The 21,870-nt window shown below is 40.6% G+C and overlaps 2 protein-coding genes across 2 annotated transcripts; both read right to left on the bottom strand.

The window, feature by feature from the left end:
- Positions 1 to 125: 125 nt before the first annotated feature.
- Positions 126 to 4,617, bottom strand: dnase1 (deoxyribonuclease I). The gene is made up of 9 exons (XM_071534786.1): positions 4,607 to 4,617; positions 3,157 to 3,295; positions 2,681 to 2,769; positions 2,395 to 2,481; positions 1,843 to 1,958; positions 1,202 to 1,314; positions 956 to 1,110; positions 323 to 416; positions 126 to 191 (listed from the first exon to the last, which is right to left on the bottom strand). Exons 2-9 carry the CDS (start codon positions 3,292 to 3,294, stop codon positions 126 to 128), a joined length of 858 nt encoding a protein of 285 aa, XP_071390887.1. The 5' UTR covers position 3,295; positions 4,607 to 4,617.
- A 4,777-nt stretch (positions 4,618 to 9,394) lies between these two features.
- On the bottom strand, positions 9,395 to 20,028 carry arhgdig (Rho GDP dissociation inhibitor (GDI) gamma; the record flags this gene model as incomplete). The annotated part of the gene is made up of 4 exons (XM_071534776.1): positions 9,395 to 12,801; positions 14,698 to 14,761; positions 18,629 to 18,705; positions 20,005 to 20,028. Coding segments are annotated over 4 exons (365 nt in total), but the record flags the coding sequence as incomplete, so codon positions are not given.
- Between the last annotated feature and the right edge of the window lie 1,842 nt (positions 20,029 to 21,870).

The raw sequence follows: 21,870 nt of genomic DNA, 5'->3' as shown, positions 1-21,870 counted from the left end.
CTTTTATTGTAGTCATGTAATTCATGACTCGATGGAAGATCAGTGAGAGATTCCCCACTGAATAGAACAGTCGTCGTTCAGATTCAGATGGAATGCTTGCTGATTGGTTGTGGGCATCATGTGACTCAGGCAGCGGCAGCGTGGCCAGTCAGCTTCACCTCCACAGGGTAATGGTCGCTAACAGCCAGTGCCTGAGAGTGAGGAAGAGGGAACTGTCACACGCAAACTATGTCATGACTTAGTAGTTAATTGAGTTGAGATGCCTGTCTGTTTCTTGTGCTTTGGCAATTGAAGTGATTCTAGAGAGCGACTTGGTTTTTACCAGACTGTGGCTGAGATGCAGGTCCATCATGTAGTTGTAGACCTTCGCACTGCCACGCTCCACTCCCCTCATCATGTCAGCAGTGGCCACAATCCTACAAGTAGAGGAAGAAGGATGGCGTCAAGAGTGTGTGTGTTGTATGCAGAGGTGTGACCCAGTCAACTTTGCTCAAGTCCCAAGTCAGTCTCAAGTGTAAATGTAGAACTGCAAGGCAAGTCAGAACAAATCAAGAGTCCAGTATCAATTTAATATGTTAAAGAACAGTAAATATCTAGGACTTTTCAATGCAATATGGTTTTAATAGGATAAAAACTTGAGCATCATGAGTTTGATTTCTATAATCAGTTTCAACTTCAGTAAATTCAATCATTCCATACAAATTCAGTCGTCTGCTGGAACAAATCTCATCACTTTCAATCTAAGTCATTTACACAAACACAAGATCTCAAGTCAAGACTTAAGAAACCTTTTCAAGTCATCAAAGCACAAGTCAAAGTCAAGTCCCAAGTCACCAGAACCCAAGTCAAGTCAAGTCTCAAGTCTTGTCTTCATGCATCAAGTCTCAAGCAATTCAAATTGTGCCTCGAGTCCCTACCTCTGGTTGTATGTATGGAGGGTGTGAGTGTGTGTCACCTGTCGTAGGGGCAGTTGGTGTGTGACACCGTGGTGTCAGCCTCATTGGTGATCAGCCAGTGGAACGTCTTGTCGGTGAAGAGGCGGATCTTGTCCCAGTCGGAGCCCATCACATAGTTGCAGCCTGTGTTGAAGTCTCCCAGCAGCACGATGTCCTACAGGGAGAGTGTGATGATAATTTGATGACTTTATTTATATAGCTTATAGCGATGGTTGAGTATTAGTAGAGAGTGTGTGTATATTCACATTGGTCTTCCAGCGGGCGCGGACATCAGCCACCACATCGTAGAGAGCGTTCACCTCCTCCACAGCGTAGTCTGGAGAGGTGTGCTGGGGGATCAGGACAAAGTTCCTCACCGCTGGGAAACGAGGGAGGAGAGGAGAGGAGAGAGGGATGCTTGAAGGAGGAGAGGCAAGTTGTTTACCACCTTTTTAGGCTGACATAATACATAATGATGGAAATTCATGGTATACTTAATAGTAAGTAGTATTAAACTGATGTATAGGGTCTTGTAAAGGCGCATAAAGTTATTTATGATCTTTATCGACCTCTACTGGCGACCAGTAGGCATTGCAACAACATTGATTAAACTTCTCTTCTTCTACCTAAGGTAGCCTTAGGTAGAAGGTTCACACTACAGGCCTTAATGCTCAATTCCGATTTTTTGCTCAAATCCGATCTCTTTGTCTTAACTGTTCTCATTCAAGATGGAAAGGTGACCAATATCTGACATCAGTATGAACAGAATCTCTACCGTAAAATGACCCCCATGCAGAAATGAACAACAAATGTTCATCAAATTTGCAAGAGGGAGATATTGATATTGATCCGTTCATTCGTTCTTTTGTTCTTTCTTCCTTTCTTTCTTTCTTGTTCCGTAGCCTACCAGTGTAACTGGAGGAGAACATGACAACGAAGGGCTCTCTGTTGAAGGTGTCTGTTCCACAGGACTCACAGCCGTCATCATAGGTGTAGTTTTTAGCCACTGACACCGTCTGCTCCCTGGACAGGAAAGAGAAAAAATACTAATTGACAGGGTCTGATGTAGCAGTCTGTTGGGGAGTCACTTCACTGTATGTGCTCATTGCCTTTCTGTTGATGCAGTTTGAGTTTCTCTTTTCTTTGTCTGTTCAGCCATGGTGGCTATCTCTGCTCATGCCAACTACCCAGTTCTTCTTCTGTTTATTCCAAACAAACCGTTGTAGCATTTCCAGAACAGCATTGTACCACATCCCACCTACTACAGTTACTACTACATTGACTTAATGCTAATGTTTGTAAAATTAAAACTCCAATCTGCTGCTCAACCATCTGCTATTAAACTGCAGCTGTAGTTGTTAGCCAGTCACTGCTTACAATAAGGACAGAGACAGAGAAAATGTACACTACCCAAGATATTTTGTACAAGTAATAGCATTATTTTTCCCTCTGTGTGTACCTGTAGAGGAAGAGGTATCTCTCCCTATAGGTGCTGCGGCCCAGAGGCTCACTGACGACGTGGCGGTACCTGAACTGAGGAGAACCTCTGACGAGAAACACACACACACACAAACACACACACACACACATACACACAAAATCACATAACTATTATTATGGTCACCATTATATGACAGTGTGAGCATCCCCGCTGTCTACAAACATCCCTGAAGAAAACTACTTCCCACTTAATTGTGTGTAACATGTTTTTGTATGCTTTTTAAAAGGTGTGTAGTTAGTCTAACTTGTTGACATGCTCCATGAGTTTTTTGGTTGCTGACAGATCGCTGTCTCTGACCTCCTGGATCAGAATGATGTCATAGCGATGGACAATCTGCAACAGACCAAAAAAAATACAAAACAACACTCATTTTATTGACTCTCTAGTGCCACCAAGTGCACTTTCTACACTAGGAGAATTTCCAGTGTACTTAATGTATGATTCTCCCGAAATATGCAATAGAGGTGCACACAATGTGGACAAATATAACTTATATTTTCAGCCTAATTTGATCATCCATGTAATGTAGTAATGGCAATCTCTGGGTGTAATGTACTTTGTGTTTTTCCAAGTCTAGCTCAGCATTGTGTGTTTCCTCTACAGTTTAAATTTTGATTTATTAGCTTACTCAAGGCTCTGCAGTAAATTGGTTTTAGGCAAGAAAGAAAGAAAGAAAGAAGTATACAAGAAGTAGAATAAAAAGCAGTGGTGTTATCAGACCGTGCTGATGATGTCCATCAGGGTGGTGTTGGAGGCTTTCTTGTCCCCAAATGACTTGATGTTAAAGGCTCCCAGCCGCAGACAGTTGGCCAGCTGCAGCAGAGCCACGGACAGACCCAACGCATAGAGCAAACGCATCCTGGGGCTGAGGCGAGGGTTTAGGTCACATATCACAGAAATAGCTCAGGACATTTGTACCAAGTTGAAATACAGGGGTACTATATAAAAGTCGGGGGTCTGGAGCCACACATCACAGTTCAAAAAGCAGGTTTTTATTTTTGTCTTGAGTCGATTATAAATTCTAAAACCTTTAGTACAGTGGTTCTCAACGTGGGATCCAGGGACCACCAGGGGTCCTTGAGGGGGTTCCAGGGGGTCCCCAGCAAATTGATGAATCATTAAACTTCAGCATTATTTCATTTACTTTATTAGAGAATGTAGAAGAATGACTGTTCTGATCATAGTTTCTCTGTTATCTCTCTACCTACAATACAGATAGTCATGGAATTCTGGACAAAATCATATCTGACAATAAAAACATTCTCAGATTTGACAAAATCTCATCAAATGGGAGTCCGTGGCTCTAATGTGGACTAAATTAGGGGTCCTTGATATGAAAAAGGTTGAGAATCACTGCTTTAGTATATGAAATCTAAATCCTAATGTAATGGTCAATGGTCAAAATGCTGTCGGTGGGGTCTAGGTAGACATAGCCTTGGGGAAATTGCCAAATGTACAAATACGATCATTCATATGACCCCAAAAAGCCTTATCTCAGCCCCACTGTGGGAGCGAGAGACGGAGAGAACATCTGCCCCCCGGACATGTGATGCAAACCGACGCTTTAACTCCACTACACCTGTCGGTTTATCTGAAGTCTGGCTGTTAGGGAGAACTCGTTGTATTTCACGTGATGCTTTTTTTTTGCAGAGGCACGATTCAGTAAAATATTCTCCAGCAGGAGAATATATTATCCTGTTGCCCTAGTTACACTGTCCTGTTGGAGCGGGTGTAAAATTGGTTCTCGGGCAAGGGTTATGAAAATATGGAAATTTAAACCAGCAGTTTCAGATTCAGTGCCTTTTGATTAGGAGAATCTGGCAGCCTCACTTGTTACTTCTGGTGTTAGAATAGGTTAAACAAATGATTTGTTCCACAACTTTTGCCGTAAGTTCTGTTTTACAGAATGACTTGGATTTAAAGAGACAAACCCAGTCACTTACACTGGCATACAGCTGCTGTGTTCTACCTGCCTGCATAGCCTTTGAGGATCTTAATTCTGAATTAAAAAACAGGCTTTATACCCCAAAAATTGCCAACATCATCTTAAATATTCAACTTACTCGTCATCACCCAGAATGTAAGTTAGGGCAAGCAACATTACTGTAGTGTTGATCTGCTCAGCTTACCTTGTGTTTGCATAAAAGAAAAGTCTGAGGTGCATAGCTACCTGCTTCGGTAAGTCTGTCCCCCTTTTGGTGACACAGTGTGGGGAAGGGAAGGCCTTTTGTCAAGAGAGCACAGAGGCTTGGCTGTGTGAATCCCAGTGGGCTCCACCAGAAGACCTTTTATTTACCTGTCAGAGCATGTGACTGGAGCTGGATGGGGAGGAGTGAAGGGGAGGAGAGGAGAGGAGAGGTGGTGGGGGGGGACAAAACGAGGTGGTCTGAGGTGAAGTGAGGAGTGGGCATGATGGGAGGTGAGGTGAGGTGGAGTGAGGATGGGATACAGCGTTTTCAGGTGATGTAACACATCTTCTGGCGGCCATAGTGGAGGTCCTCAGCTCTTGGACAACAATGGCTGTGAAGATTGCTTTGATTTCTATATGTACGACTTGGCCGTCTCAACAGAACTGAATACACATGGTTAATTTCTGTGCTGTTTTGACTGGGAATTGATCATTTCACCACTGACGCATCTGATCGATTTTGTGTTTAATGTCAGTTTGTTACCATAGTATGGTCTACTAACATCTCTGTCTTGATATAAACACATCTGATTTGCACACTAACTAACGTATCTCGTAAAAGCTATTGTTAGTATTGGCTAGTAGTTACATATTAACGTGAACACCAGTTGCTTTGCTGAATTTGCCTGCTGGCTGGCTAACTACCAAAGCCAAAAACCAACTGTTTGTTTAGATTATCTGAACTGACTCTTCTCAAGCTGCAACTTCTAGTGCTTTGAAGTAGAGACTGGCTAAAACAGGAGTTTGTTACAGTTTAATTAATTTGGGAACAAATCTACCTCATGAGACTACTAAACGGGCCTACAGCCACACCAGATTTTGGGAGCAAATCCAGGGACATGTGTGGTTCATGTACTTATTCATGTCTTGACTTTAGCCCTAGTCTCTACTCCAAAACACTGTGAGTTGTAGCTTGAAAAGCGTCAGCACATCCTGAAAAAACAGCTGTTTTTTGTTTAGCAAAGCAAGTGATGCTAATGTTAACATACTGTATGTTTACTAGCCACTACTAATGCTAGCTTCTACTAGATACGTTAGCTAGTGTGTAAAGCAGATGTGTTAGGACAGTGATATTTAGCTAATCAGATGCTATGGTTATCTAGCGAATAAACTGATATTATCTAAGCACAAAATGAGTCAGTGGCGAAATAAAAACAGCACAGAAATTAGGCTTATCATGTTGAATTGTGTTGAGATACAAGTTGTAATGGTGTGTTCCATTTGAACTGGGAAGTCGGAATTTCCGTGTTCCCAGTCGGAAATTTCAACTGGAACGCCCACTGAAGTCGGATTTCCGACTCAGAAAGTCGGAAGAACCTCACCAACCCCGACCTCAAAATCCAAGATGGCTGCTCTGCGCCTCAAACTGTAGTAATATACTGTTTATTAGCACTTCTGTCTTATTTGTGTCTCATAAAATCAGTCGTACACACTGTACTGTCCACCTTCTATCTGTGGACATGTTGCTACGGTGTTTGTATGCGCAAAATACCGTGTAATGCGTTGTTATCAACTGGTATTGCTAACAATGGCTAACCTGGCTAGAGCAAACCCCACTTGCCCCACCCCGTGAAATAAAAAAAACAAATTGGTTCCGACTTGTACTGGAACGCGGTCAACTCCCAGCTCCGACTTCCGACTTCCGAGGTAAATGGAACGCAGCATTAGTTTAGAAACACAACCAGCTGTTCACAGCTACAGCGGCCCAAGAGCTGATGACCTCCAATATGGCCGCCAGAGAGTGTTAGGTCACCTGAAAGCCCTCTATAGGATGGGAGCTGAGGTGAGAGGGACAGGTAGTTAGTTGGGATTATTACTGAATTTTTTTGCTGAATAATAAAATCTAATATGTGTAATGTAATCAATAAAAAAACTAACACTATAGATGATTTAATGAGTTGTATTTTTAAATGTCAAATGAATCTATCAGTTAAATGTTTTTTTAACCTGGTCACCGTCACCACTACACTACAGCCAACAAAGTATAATGACACACAGTAGTTGCTATTTTTAACTGTGGTGTTAGCAGTAGGAATGAGAAGACAACAGATGGCATAAATACATGATAAAGAGAGTTGAAATGAGTGCATGTTTGATTTAAGTGATGGAATTTTCCTTTCATGTGTACTCTGTTCATATTAACCTTTCTTCCAACAGCTGTTTTCACCATATTTAAATGGTTTCATTCCAAAGTGAGATATCCACTGTTTGAAAAAAACAACACTTACAAAATGATTGCTGGTATGAAAGTCAAACAAACTAAAGGCTGATATTAAAAAGTTATTAAAAAGGTTTTGAGGATAGAATCTTATGGGTTTCTGAATGATTGAGGAGTTTCAGGTCACAAAATATTTTCCAAAATGTATAGCGTTATGCCACAAATTGAAATGAATTATTCCTGCTGGTATTGACTGTCAAAAGGGAATAAGTACACAATAAGTACAAAAACAAAAACAATTTAATCAGATCTTTTTGATCATGACGGTCTGAGGACAGAACATGAAAACAACAAACAAAATAATAAGGTGGATGCAGAGATGGCCTGAAGTACAGGTAGGCTAATAATATTGCAAATTTCTTTTTATTGCATGCAGTACAATGAATACATGACACATGTACTGTAAAAAGATAGTGGACGGGGGTGGAAACATGTATTTTTCACACCTTTTAAAAGTTTAACAGGAAAAACTAAGACCATTTTGGACAGGAGAGCAGATCAAATCCTCTGAGAGTTGCACATGTTTACTGCTGATTTGCATTCTTTTCTTCTGCTTGTACAGGCAAAAGGCCAAATGTTTTTTCTTAATGGACTGGAGGGTCGTTCTGTTGGGGTGCAGGGAGTTCGGGAAGAGTTTCATCCGCAAACACTGAGTTTAAAGTCACACTTGTCTTTTTAGTTCATTCTATCTACTACCATACACATATTTGACAATTTATGCCAAAAAAAATTACAAAGAATGAATTGCTGCATTCAACATACAGGAGTCTTTTGAAATTTAACTTTGAGGGATTCTTTTGCCCAGTGTACACACTCAGGCAACACTGCCCACCTGTGGTGAACTGAGGACATGCTTCTAACTTTCAACTCTGAAATAAACATGAAGTTGTTAATCACAAAATTGTGATTGGATAAAATAAAATAACATAAAGCTGCAAACTCTTCCCCTTAAAGACCAAATATGAACACTTAATTTTGTCTTATTTATAGAATATAAAATAACAAGCAAATAGTAAACATGTTGTCCCCACCAGTGATGTATTTCCACCCTTGGGTCAGTCAGTGATTGCTGAGTGTAAATTGTATAAGCATTTTCATATGGGACAATGAAAGGACAGATTGACCATATATTTCTGTTGCCTACTCTCCTCAGAATTAGGCTTACAAGTTCTATCTTGAAATGTAGTAACTGTAATTGTCCTGTTTTTACTCAATACAGTACAAAATATAAGAACTACAATACTCAATAAATACAATTCGTACATTACACAATGTACACTACAATACAATTTATAATACAATATACAATATAACATACAATACCAGGAGCGTGAGTGTTATGAATAATATAAATTCTAAATGATAGTTCGAAGTGATATATGGTATTGCACAGTAGGTAAGTGGTAATATGATATAAGTAGTCAACACTGAGGCACAGTGGTAGTGCAGTGATGATGCAATAACAGAACAACAGTCCAACAACTGTACAATAACTACAGTGTCTTGTGGTTAGAGGTTTGCCCAAAAATTCTCCATTGACTCTCACTTCAACACATCAACCCAGTCTGATGTCTCCAAGTGTGTAGCGTGTGTAGACTATTATGTTACCTATGATAACTTTAACTGTATCGCTTTACCACTGAGTCCCCATTCATTGTCCCCCACATTGTATGATGACTTTAATTGTATGACCTGCTTTACCACTGAGTCCCCATTCATTGTCAATGCCGCCCCCTACTGGCACAAAGTCAACATTACAGTGTGACTAACAAACTAACACACTAACTAACGGACGGAGACCGATCCATAGTCCCCCCTTTGGTGGGACATATCATTCTAAACATGTATTTGTCCAGTGGAGGTTTTCTGAAGTGCTCTTTCCCAGCAACACCCTGCTACACACTTACACAGTAAAAAAAAAATTAAGTAATCTTCTGTTTCGATATAGGCTAGTTTCAATTTGATAATAGTATCCCAGTGTCTCTGTCATTATGTAGATTTTGGTAGACAACATTCATACCTGATTTCTGTGTCTCTTTTTAATATAATAGATAATAGATAATAGATAATTATTATCATTATTATTATTAGTTGTAGGTGGATACATAATGGACAGGATTAGACAATAATGCATGGGGTTTTTTTTACCTGCTGTATAAATCAACTATGAATTGTCATTTCCTTAGCTGACTTTATGATGAGAGATTTGTTACATAGAGAAAATGTGCAGCAGTGTTTGAATGAAAGCTTTATTTTTGCATATATTGCATATTTATGGCTCATAGCAAGCATTCTTACTTTGATTCATAAGTGCAGTAAAAATGATTTCACAGCCAAGACCTTACTGTTTGTTTGAATAACCTTTATTAAAAGATACAGGATGCTCGACTAGATTTGACACAAATATTTTCAGATGCAGCACTTCCTCATTACAGGCTGGGGGCTTGTGATTACCCAGACACAGATAGCTGTACTTATTTCCAGCAAACTGTGCCTTTAAAAATATCCCTGTAAATATCTGCAGTATCCTGGCAACCATCTACATCTGTATATTGTGTCGGTTTCTTTTTTCCTTTTTTTTTTTTTTTTTTACATCACAGTAAATTTTACAATAAAGTCGTAAAAAAGGAAGAGAGAATCTTGATATACCATGCAACACCCAACAAGCTAACATTTACAGTTATTCTTAGATCACAACCATTTTTTGAATGGCATTTCAATGTTCAATATCATGTTCAGCAACAATGACAATATCATATTCAAAGACTTTACACAATAATAAGGACATTTTCTTTTTTAATTTGGATTGGACAGATCACTTTATATACTTTTCTGACAGGCGTCTTCCAGCTACCGTCGTACGATATTTCGCTAAAAAGGTTGAATGTAGAATTGGATTCACATCTCCTGTCCTTGGTGTACTAGAGAGGTTTAGAAAGGGGGAGTAAATTTCATTTTCAATGAGAGAACAGTATCAAATCCTAAAGAATGTACATGCACCTCTTTCTATAATACACACCGTCTCACAGTCTTTCATTGGTCTGCGTTTCCAAAGACTCAAAGGAAATCGGTGCCTTGAAAATGACCATGTCTTTGCCAGAACTTATAAAGTGTGCCATGTTGGATGAAGTCATCACCAAGTCTTTGTGAGAAAAGGTTTTTATGAATTGTGTATCTTTTCATCCCTGCATAAGCACGGTATGAAAAGGCAATACTTTGGATGATTTTAGTAGTGGCTTGGGATTCATTTTGCTACTAAAATGAGTTGAAACACTCCAAAACATTCTTTTACATCCTGAATTAATAATGTATTCTCAAACGTTTTTGTGTATGTGCGTAATGAGGAGAAAATATTCTATTTTTCTGTTGTTTGTTTACTGTGGTTAAACAGTAGAATTTAATCAAAGGCTATGGGATTTGGACAAAATTTCACAATAAATCATTACAAACTATGATTATATGAAAGTATTAGAAAAAAAATCTGATCCATCTTTTGTCAAAATTTCTTAACCTCTTCCCTAACGGAACACATAATCCATCAAAAGCCCAATCAATCCATACCCTATCAATTGCAGAAGAGATTACATGATTGATACTCTGAAAGCTGTAGATAGTAGTTATGATATACAACCGTGAAGAGGGGAGTAACTCAAAGAAAATACATATATTAGATACATGTATCCGATATGTCGAACCTTATGTTCTTTGACATCTGGCCTTAAAACCACGCGGAAAGAAGGGACAGAAGGAGGGGAAGGTCTTGGGATGGAAGTGAAAGCAAAGAAAATATCTGTTTATCTAACACCAAATGTATTTTTCTTTTATCTTCTTACATATTCTAGTTCGAAACTTCACATTTTATACTGTCATAGAGTCATCTCCTCTGCTCTGACCCTTACAAATTCTGCACAAAATATTAGCAATACCTGTCCTTCCCAGGAAATAGACTGAATTCTAAATGTGGAAGAAGTTTTAAGTCTTGAGACAATCAATTGTGGATCGATTGTGAATGGACTGTGCAAAAGGCGGTCGACTCTATATCAGGAGGACATTCCTAATATTTTGTCCACTAAGGAATACTGAAGCAGTGACATTCCTCAGGACAATCCCATTCAGACTGTCACTGCCTACTACCAACTGTATGCGGTGGGACTATAGACTGTAAATCTCACTGGGATTAGACATTCATCTTGATACAAATGAAGCTTCAACAAGTCAAGTGTGATGTATTCCACATCGGATCGATTTTACTGGTATTAAACTTGCTCAATGTTCTGAGCGAGTACAGACACACCCTGTGTTTACGCATTTCCACTCATCTCTTTGCTTGGGAATGCATGTTCTCCAGATATTAGATGCTTGTAAGCGTACTACGCACAGTTGCATTTCCATCCAGCACACTGAGTGATGTCATATCATGGCTTTATGGTTCTTATACTTCTCATGCAGAGGTGCGACCAAGTCAACTTTGCTCGAGTCCCAAGTCAGTCTCAAGTCTTGAGGCACAAGTCTCAAGTCAAGTCCATGTCATTAATATCAAGTCCCAAGTCAAAATGTAGATTACCAAGTCAAGTCCAAGTCAAGTCCATGTCATTAATGTCAAGTCTGAAGTCTAAATATAGATTACCAAGTCAAGTCCATATCATTCATGTCAAGTCTCAAGTCTAAATGTGGATTACCAAGTCAAATCCAAATCAAGTCCATGTCATTCATGTCAAGTCTCAAGTCTAAATGTGGATTACCAAATCAAGTCCAAGTCAAGTCCATGTCATTCATGTCAAGTCTCAAGTCTAAATGTGGATTACCAAGTCAAGTCCAAGTCAAGTCCATGTCATTAATGTCAAGTCTCAAGTCGAAATGTAGTATGTCATTTACACAAACGCAAGATCTTTTGTCAAGACTTTAGAAACCTTTTCAAGTCATCAAAGTACAAGTCAAGTCGAGTCTCAAGTCTTCTCTTCATGTATCAAGTCAAGTCTCAAGCAATTCAAACTGTGACTCGAGTCTGACTCGAGTCCAAATCATGTGACTCGAGTCCCCACCTCTGTTCACATGGCATGTTGACCTGTGCCACTGTCCATGCCACTGTGCTGTGTAGTTTACTTAACCAGAATTGTAAACACAAGTCATTGGATGCTTTATTTAGCTCTAGTTCTAATTCATCTCTCCCTGTAGAACTGTGCCTCAACTAACTTCCTGTATCAATACCTGCCGTGGCTGACCATTTGCTGCTGTCGTGTAGGTAAGGATAAATGAGGGGGAGGATGAGGAGGAAGGGAGGGAGAAAGGGAGAGGGAAAGAGGGAAGAGGAGAGAGAGAGAGAGAGGGACGAGGGCGAAGTTACGATTCTGCTCATCCCAAAGCTTCTTGATGTCGTCATCCCAAGATGGTTGGAATATAGGATAGAAGGATATAAGAGTAGAAGAATGCATTGCAGGGATAAGAGAGGCGTTCCCTTCTCTAGAAGTCCCAGTTGCTCTTGCTAGTGAGTTTCCCTTCCCGGGACTCATGGGTTTAAGTGAAACAGGAAGGAAAAGATGGGAAAAGGAGGACAAGGGAGGAGGAGAGAGACAAGTTGCGTCCCGTCCCTCTCCTTCAATTTGTCCCCAATCCTTCTTAGATAGTGAGGTTCCTCTAACAGGAGGAGCTGGAACAAAGGTAGATGAGGGGAAGAGGAGGATGGATAGAGAGGGGGTGAAAAAGAGGGAGGGATGGGAGAGGGGAAGAGAGCAGTGTCATCCCTCTCTCTCTTTCTCTCTCTAGTCGTTCCAGTCCTTCTTGATGTTGAGGTTCCACTCCCAGCTCAAGTGCTCCACCTTGTCGTCGTCGGTGAAGCGGGACTTGATGTGGTAGGTGCCGCGGACGATCAGGCCTTTGGGCGCCTCTTCGACAGGGGTCATATACTCGTACTCCTCCTCCCGCGGGCCGTAGCTGCCCACCATGTGCACTGCCCTGTCCACTGCGGGGAAGACACAAAATGGACGCTCAGTTGCATGCATGGTAACACTGGAAATCACTCTAAACCGTCAACCACGTACACTGTCTTGTCTGGTCAAAAAGACGTAAAATGGATGCTGGAAACTGGAGATCATAACTGTCAACCAAATTCCAGCGTTCTACTAGGAAAGGTACAATGGAATGGCAATCCAAGTCGGAATTCCACGCAGGGAAGTGGGGAAAATTCACATGAACGCACAAGTTCTGGGTGCGTGCACTTGTGAACGTTTTCGAAAACAACGGCTGTAGTGAAGATTTGCACTAAATAATGGTGTAACTATTGGTCTTTCCCACTCACTGTGCGATCATTTGGCTTCAGAACAGTTGGATGATGCTGCATGAGCTGTATGGAGTAAATTTATGGTCATTTTTTGCTCTTTTTGGAACTCAAAAAATCGGTCCCCACTGACTTCAGTTGTTTTGGAGAAGGCTGCTACAGAGTTGTGCTGGCAACCGGGAGCGTATCTATGTTCCCATGGTCCTATGTTCCCAGGGTCCTATGTTCCCCAGATTTATATGGCATGTAATGGGAACATGACAAAGGGTCCTATGTTCCCAGGGTCCTATGTTCCCCATTTCTACATATGTGCTCTCCCAGGGTCCTATGTTCCCAGGGTCCTATGTTTAACCCTAACCCTAACCCTAACTAACCGTATTAAGCAAGGGCGTCACTTTGTGTTGAAAAGTGGTGGGGACATAAGGGCTCAGATGAAAAAACATTTTTTAAACGGTCTTCAACATATGCGATTTTAGGCAATGTAATGGGGGGATCGGTATGAGGTCAGAGTAGATAATTACGGTGAGAACATTTTTCTTTTTTTGGACAATGCGCATTTGTTTCTTCTATATTTACATTGCATTGCAATGTTTTCTTAGTGTGCAAATAAACCTCTCAGAGCGTTCTCATTTGTTAGTTAACATTTCTTGGCGCAAGCTATTTTTCAGAAGATTTTTAACAAATTATGCTTTTAAAAAGTGATGGGGACAAAATCGGCCATTTCTAAAAGTGGTGGGGACATGTCCCCAGCGTCCCCAGTGTAAATGACACCTATGGTATTAAGCGAATACAGATCTTTTCCATGTTCCCATTATGTGCTATATAGAGCTGGGGAACATAGGACCCTGGGAACATAGGACCCTGGGAACATAGGATTCTGGGAACATAGGAATGACTCCCTGGCAACCTGTGTGTTTTATGGACTAACAAACATCATCCGTGTTTCAACTGGCATAGATAACGACAGAATTTTCGTTTTTGGGTGAACTATTCCTTTAAATCTATCAAAACATCTGTGTGGTAAATAGTTAAAAAATATAACTTTGAAATGTAAAGTTGCACCTACAGTTGATAACATGCTATGCTAACTAGCTTGCTAACGCTGCCAAATATTACACACTAGCTGTTAGCATTGGGAGCAGAATTTGGTGCTCGCATCCATGTTTCTTTGCTAACAGCTGGGAATTTCTGACCTCAACACACACAACAAAATGGACGTTCATTTGTATTAATGTAACTTCCAACAATGTACATTATCTTGTCCAGTGGGAAAAGACACAAAATGGATGCTCACTTGCACGCAGGATAGCTTGTTTTTAAGTGTATGTGGGGAAACTGTAGGTCATAAATGTTAACCATGTACCTTGTCTTGTCAAGATACTAAACACCAAGATACTAAGTTGTATGCGTGAGAGCCTGATTTCAGTTCTAGAGAAACTGCAGATTGTACAGTAGCTGCCCACAATGAAAAATACATAGCCTGCAATACAGCACAAAATACAAAAGACACTCAGTTATACGCTGGAAAGGGCGGTACTGCAGATGTACATATAAGGATGTACTTTGCAACAATGAACTCACCTTTCAGTCCTTTCCTGATGGTCAGATGAAAGTACCTCAGACCAGCGACGATGTCTCTGTTCACCTGCAGACACACACATTTCACATGACATTTGAACATGCATAGAGACCATGTCATGGTTTAGACCTCTGTCTTTAGAGTCACATGCATGCCTCCCAGCCTTCTATTGAGTCCTGACCCCAACCGTTTCTCCTGGGTCCTGAATATTATTTTCAGTTCAAGGTAGTAATCAATCCCAGAGCTAAAAGGATATCATTATTCTGGGTTTCAATGGAGAGTTTTAGTGTCACATGATGGCCCAGAGTTTTTTTCCACCATGACAATACAATTCTGGGGAGAAACACTGAATACTTGTAATTTTTTGGCATTGGAAATGGAAACATATAAAGATATAAATGGCTCTCGGCCTTCAAAAAGCCCATATCAGTCAAACCCCTAGCGCACACAGTGATTAGTTTGCTTATACTGTTGTGGGTGAAGTTGCATCCCACCCGTTCCCATTCCCACCCGCTTGTGTGTGAGCAAACGGCAGTGACGCCGTTCCTCCAGCAGGGGGCCTCACAGCAGAGCTGAGTCAGCCGCTCTTGGAGCTGTTTGGTCATTCTCAGCACATCTCCCTTTCCCTTCAGGGCCAAGCCCCTCGAGTGCTGCCCTCCTATTCTATACCGATGCCAGCAAACACATACACACACTCACACTGACCTCCTTTCCTACAAACACACACAATACCTTCATTCTAACAAAAATTCTGCCTTTATTAAATAAGCAAGTGGCCCCAATTTCCTCTATATTTTTTTATTATAAGTCAGATTAGATGATCACTTTATTTCTGATCAAATCCTCCCTTCCTTTAGCAAAACTCCCCCAAGTTCTCCACTAGCCTAATCCTCTAGGAATTCAATGGAGGAACATTCGGCAAGGTTTCGTTTGAAAAAAATCTAAACTTTGATCACAGAAGATGCAAGGAATGATCTGTTAACCGGCTGTTTTCTTTCTTTCTTTGTTACAGCTCCACTGCATTATAGAGGGAATTGTCTACAGTGGTTAGTGCTGTACTAATAAAGGACAGAGATGTGATGGGAGACTCCAACAATGGCTACTACTGAATCCTGTTTTAGTCCCTTAAAGGAAGAACCCACCATAAAGCACTTTAACACTATAAAAAAAACAGTTATTGGTGATGTACTTTGCATTTCTGGGTCCATTTTGTTGTTTGGTGGTGCGATTTTATTATTTGCATCGATGACTGGTCAAATGTAGACAACATGATTTCGCATTAAGATATTTCTAGGCAGAGAGACCAATTCCTCCACCCACAGTAGCAGAAAATAGATCAGAATTCAATGCAGCCACAAGACATGTTTCGTTTTGAATAAGGGATTCTTGCTTTTTCTATCGTTTTTGTTATGCCTCTCCACCGACATGTATAACCAACAGCTAAATGGAACAAGGCATTCTGGGAAATGTAGGAAACCACTACCTGGAGTAGAAGCAGACGAGGCAGGTTGAGGGAAAATGGGTTCACCAGAAAAGTTACAGTAATTAAAAAACTTCATCACAAAATAACTGCATTGAACTTCACAGATTGATGATACATAACAGTGTAACAGTATCTGAGGGGCAATTTTCCTGTAATTTTGTATTAATGGAGAGCAAAGATCAAGGTAAAATTGCCAGAAATTTATATGGAAGCCATGTCTAAAAAAAATTAGAGGAGCATTCAAAACCAATGTTCCTTCAAAGCTGAATGTTTGGTGACCTACATGTAATAGTTTAATCAAAATATATTTTAAATCCCTTCTTAAAATCCTCTTTTATAAAAAAAAAAGAAGCCTTTGTCAAAGCCTGAAGTCATGATTTGGTTTTACTGTTGATTTTATGTCCTCTTTTATATCTCTTCCTTATACTTTACTTTTTTTATTATGTTCTCTGATCCTTTTTTGTGTCATTTTATTGTCTTAGTGCTGTATATTGTACTTGCTCTGTGAAGCACTTTGTCATGCTGTTAAGAAAGGTACTATACAATCAAAGTTTATTATTATTTATTACAACCAAATTTGAATATCTTTTCAGTCATCGGGCAATGCTCCACTTTTCTGAATTGAAATTGATGCTGATTGGATTGTATCATATATTGGAACCTATAAGATTTCCCTTTCAAATGCTTAAAGTACTTTTTGGCTCTAAATTCTAATTCAAAAATCTTAAATTCAGCAACAAAATCTCTGATGAAGAGGGTGTCTATGGAACGCTACATCACCGAAATGTGTGGACAAAAACATCCACACTCATTTCACCTCAAATGTCCCCTAAAGTGTCCCCTAAATGTCCAGTAAAGTGTCCCCGAAATGTCCCCTAAAGTGATAATCGTTCCACAAACATCCACTCTAGCCCGCGGCTCCTCTCCATCTCCCTTGTTTATTTGTCTGTCATGCTTCTATTTCCATTCAGCTATATTTCAGCGTCTAACTGTCCAGCTGCTATTTATAGTGGACATGAGAGCGCAGCTTGGGAAAAGCTGCTGTGTGTTTACATGTGTGTTGAGTAGTTTATTTGTGACCAAGAAGAGGGGGGGGGGGTGGAGGTGTGAGAGAGCGAAGGAGGGTAGAAGACGAAGAAGAAGGGGGCAAGTAAAGAAGAAGAGGGCAGAGAGAGAGAGAGAGAGCAAAAGGGGGATAGAAAAAGGGCGATGCAAGTGAGAGACAAGGAAGAGAGAGATGAGAGAGAGAGAGAGGCTGGGAAATGCCAGAGAATGAGAGAGAGAACGGGAGAAAGGGGGAGGGTGAGAAAAAGAAATGAAAAAAGAGGAGAAGGGAGAGGAAGCGGAGGATGGGAACTCACCACAATCGTCCCTTTAACACTGGAAAGGCCTTTTTTGAAATATCTCGTTTTTTAAAGTGTCTCCGTGACTTTTCCTAGACCAAATGTATGTATCTATATAAACCAAATGTTACATTACATTTTACATTACATTTTCAAAGTCATGCTAGAAAATAGTAGTTATAATTTTATGAACTTCAACTGACAACTTGTTGGCCTTTTCCCTCAAAAATAGAGTTGGAGAGAGTTACCTTTTAAAGTAATTGGTTACTTTTCTTCATTACCTGCCTTTAAAATAACTAATTACATTACAAAGTTGCTCATTAGAGTATGTTTGCATTTCCCACTTCAAAAATCCACTGGCCTTTCTAGTGCTAATCCTTACTGGCAGCATAAAATGAAAGGATTGATTCAATATGATAATGGTCTTGTTTGATACCGTGGTTTGTTGTGTAGAGTGTGTGGCTTTGCTCATCTCTCTCTCTCTCTTTCTCTCTCTCTCTCTCTCTCTCTCTCAGTCACTTAACTCCCTGATCAGTTGCTTATCTGTCTGTTCGATCCCCTGCCTATCCCTCCATCCCTCCATCCATCCATCGATCCGCCCCTCCCTCCCTCCCTCCCTGCTTAAACTTAAAGTGCATCTCAAGTGTATCTTGTCTGGCTCGATCCCCCCCACTCCACCCGTACGTACACATCCATACATCCCTTCATCTGTAATGGGGAACACCAGCATTTCACATTTTAATATTATCCAAGCAACCACATACACAAATATGTTCCATCGCCTTCTGAATAATATTACAGTAAAATGTGTAAAATGGTCATTGTTTCCCTTTAATCTACCTGTATGACTACATCCGTCACAACGTGATCTTCCAAAATTTTGCGAAATGTGCACAAAATTTGAAATGTAAATTACGTGTTGTGGACAGGAATTATGTGAAGCTTACGCATTTTCACCTACAGGTTGGCTAACGGTTAAATTTAGGGAAGTAAAACAACTTGGTTACGGTCAGGGAAAGGCTTTGGTCATGGTTAAGAAAAACTCAAAACTTTACTCAGCATTTGCACTTTTAAATTTTGCGCTTATTTCACGACATTTTCTCTCACCTTGAAGTGAATCTTGACTCTGTAACTCACGCCTTCCTTTAGGGAGAAGCTCTCCTTCTTCAGAGCCACCAGGTCTCCTGCGGAAACGACAAGAGGAAAACATCACACACGTGTTGTGGCAACGCATGGCAGGCGATATTGCTTTCAGCGCGTATGGGAAATGAGAAAAGGAATAAGAAATAAGTAGGAATAAAAGGATCGCAAAAGCAAAAAAACAGTTGGAAATTGCTGGAGAAATTGCTCAAAATCTTGTTTATCACCTCGATCTACTGTGTAGCTCAATTTTAGCAGATAGTTCTTCTTCTTCTTCTGATTCTAATGCAATAATATGGAATAACAGCTGGTAAAATGCACTTGCATCTTTTGCTTAGGGGTGTACAATATGTTAAATGTTGCTGTTTAGGCCACACAGCACACTTACTACATGAAAAAATCAGTTAAATACACACTAGGTGATTCAGCTAGGGGAATGCACATCATACTTTGTACTTAGAGAGCTGTAATCCCCCCTGTACACCTCTTACACATTGGTTATTTAGTGTTACTGGTAAACCCCAATGGCTTCTTTGTACAGTAAAATTGCCTTTGTTGTGCTGTGGGGTTGAATGGGTTCACATTGATAGAAAAAAAAAAAAAGCATCCTGGGCCATTGTAACAGCACAGCAATCACAGACGCATTCACTGCCTAATCACTTTATATCTCAATTTAAACCCAGCCATCAGCCCTGAGTGCTTCCTAATGGACAGAGAGAGAGGGAAGGGAGAGAGGAAGAAGAGGGGAAAGGAGATGAAGGAGAGATAGAGAATCGGGGTGAACCGGCAGCAGACGGCGGCGGCGTGTGTGTCGAAAAGGGGAGAGAGGACGGGAGAGAGAGAGGAAGAGGGGAAGAGATGAAGGAGAGATAGAAAACAGACTGATGTGTTGAAGGGCAGAGAGAGAAGAGAGGGAGGCAAAGGAAGGAAGTGACAGACAGATAAAAAAAAAAAAGAGGAGGGAGAAGAAAGTAGTGACCTACACACACATGCATACATACATACTGGACATGTGGGGTTGGGGGTTTGATTCCCACTGGGGTCGCCCATATTAAAAATATATGCACTTATGGCACTTTCAGTAAAAGCCTCCACTGAATGGCAGAATTTGCTGTTGTGTGAAAACCTTGTAACTCCAATTTATGGTGATTTTCATGTTTTCAGCTAAATTGAAGGATTACATGCTCCTCTATGGGTCGAGAGAATTCTCCGACCTCTTGGGCGAATGAAACCCTTTTAAAACCCATTGGATAGACTCAAAAATTCATTGTCATCAAGCTAAAAACAAGGCTGCTTTCCTTAGTTCCTGAAAAGCTGACATTTTGGAGATACAAGGTTTTAACCTGACAGCGACAATAAAAGAGGGGCTGATCCTCCTCACTCACTCGCTCCCTCTCTCTCTAGGAACCGCTGTATGCAAATCTGCTCTCCCTGTTCCCTCCATCCGACTCCTTCTCCTCCTCCCTCTCGTTCCCCTTCTCCCTCGTCTCAGGAGAGACAGAGACAGGAGGAGACGCTGCCCCCCCCCCCCCCCCCCCCCGGGAGCGTCTGACAGAGAAAATAGGTCAGCGGCGGGGAACTGTACCTGTTCTCCTCAGACACACACACACACACACACACACACACACACATACGTATGCACTCATGCAAGACTGCACGCAAGGATGCACACAGGCACACATGCACAGGCAAACCCACACACTGAACATGCTGGTTTTCCAGCTGCAGTTAACACTTGGCTGATAGAGCAACCCAGAATATTAAAGGCAAAGTGAGGTGAAAAATGGCTTCACCTTGTTAGCTTATTTTCATGTCATAATGTACACACATTTAACAATACACCCCCCCCCCCCCCCCCCCCAAAAAAAAAATGTATCAGCTGTACAGTATCAGCTGCAGTTACAGTTAGAGAAAGAGGAAGTAGACTCAGAGAGAGCAGATTCAGTTCAACAACACTGGGGCTGGTCATGCTATATGTCAAGAGTGGTATGGAGGGATTTCTGTGTCCAAAATCACAAACATATTTAATGTGTGTGTGTGTGAAAAAAATATATTAATGGAAAAAGATACTACAGTTCCCAAATTTGTATTAAGATTTTTGTATGCAAAAAGCAAAGAAACACAAATGTATCTCTCCATCCACAAATAAATGATTAGTCGTGTTCTGTAAACCATCATTTAAATGAATGTAGCATCATTTACAAAAACATGTATGTATTGTATGTATTTTTATCTCCAAACCCCATTCATTTGCTTTCCTGGAAAATGGCATACTTTTAGTAGTGGCTGCATTACGTACTAGTAGGCGTACATAAAAATTGACTAATATTATAATAGATTTTTTTTTAACAATTTTTAACAATCCTTAAAGGATTGTCATCATCTCCTCCCCCTCATGCCAGTTGAAACACAGGTGAAGTTTGTCCATATAACACACAGGGAGGCTGCAGCACAACTCCATAGCAGCCTTCTCCAAAACAACTGAAGTCAGTGGGGACCAGTTCTTCAGAGTTCCAAAAAGACCTACAGTATATTTACACCATCATTTAGTGCAAATCTGAACTACAGCTGATTGATTTGCAACAAATAATGGTGTATAGGTCTTTCTATTCACAGTGTGATTGTTTGGCTGTTTTTGTTTTGGAGCTCTAAAGAACTGGTCCCCATTGACTTCAGTTGTTTTGGAGAAGGCTGCTACCAAGCTGTGCTGCAGCCTCCCTGTGTGTTATATGGACTAACACATTTCACCTGTGTTTCATTTTGGCATGAGGGTGAGGAGATGATGACAGAATTTTCATTTTTGGGTGAACTATTCCTTTAAGGATTGTTAAAAATTGTTAAAAAAAATCTATTATAATTCGATAACTTGATAACTTTTCAAGTCGTAAGAGCGGCAAATTGACTCCTGACATAATTTCCATGTTTGCTACAGTTCACCTCCCCGCCCGCTTTTGAGCAATCCCCTCCCCGCGTTGCGCCAACATTCTGTTTTAACCGGAAAAGCATCGAATTACAGAAGCAAGACTCTCTCGAAAATGCCGTTTCATGTTGTCTTTCATCACATGTTACGGACACATTTCCTGGTGTAGCAAATGTTAGCACATCACAAGGTGAGATGGGAGCTCAAAACTGGTCAAAACTGACACAACACCTAGCATAACCTAACATATAGCATTAAACATATAGCACATAAGCTAGTAACAAGAGTA

The sequence above is a fragment of the Centroberyx affinis genome, unplaced genomic scaffold (assembly GCF_046629955.1).
Source record: "Centroberyx affinis isolate AG114_WGS23_722 - 3 ecotype Tasmania unplaced genomic scaffold, CSIRO-AGI_Caff_v1 ptg002622l_1, whole genome shotgun sequence".
NCBI lineage: Eukaryota > Metazoa > Chordata > Actinopteri > Beryciformes > Berycidae > Centroberyx > Centroberyx affinis.
This window is presented reverse-complemented; position numbering and strand designations above follow the sequence as displayed.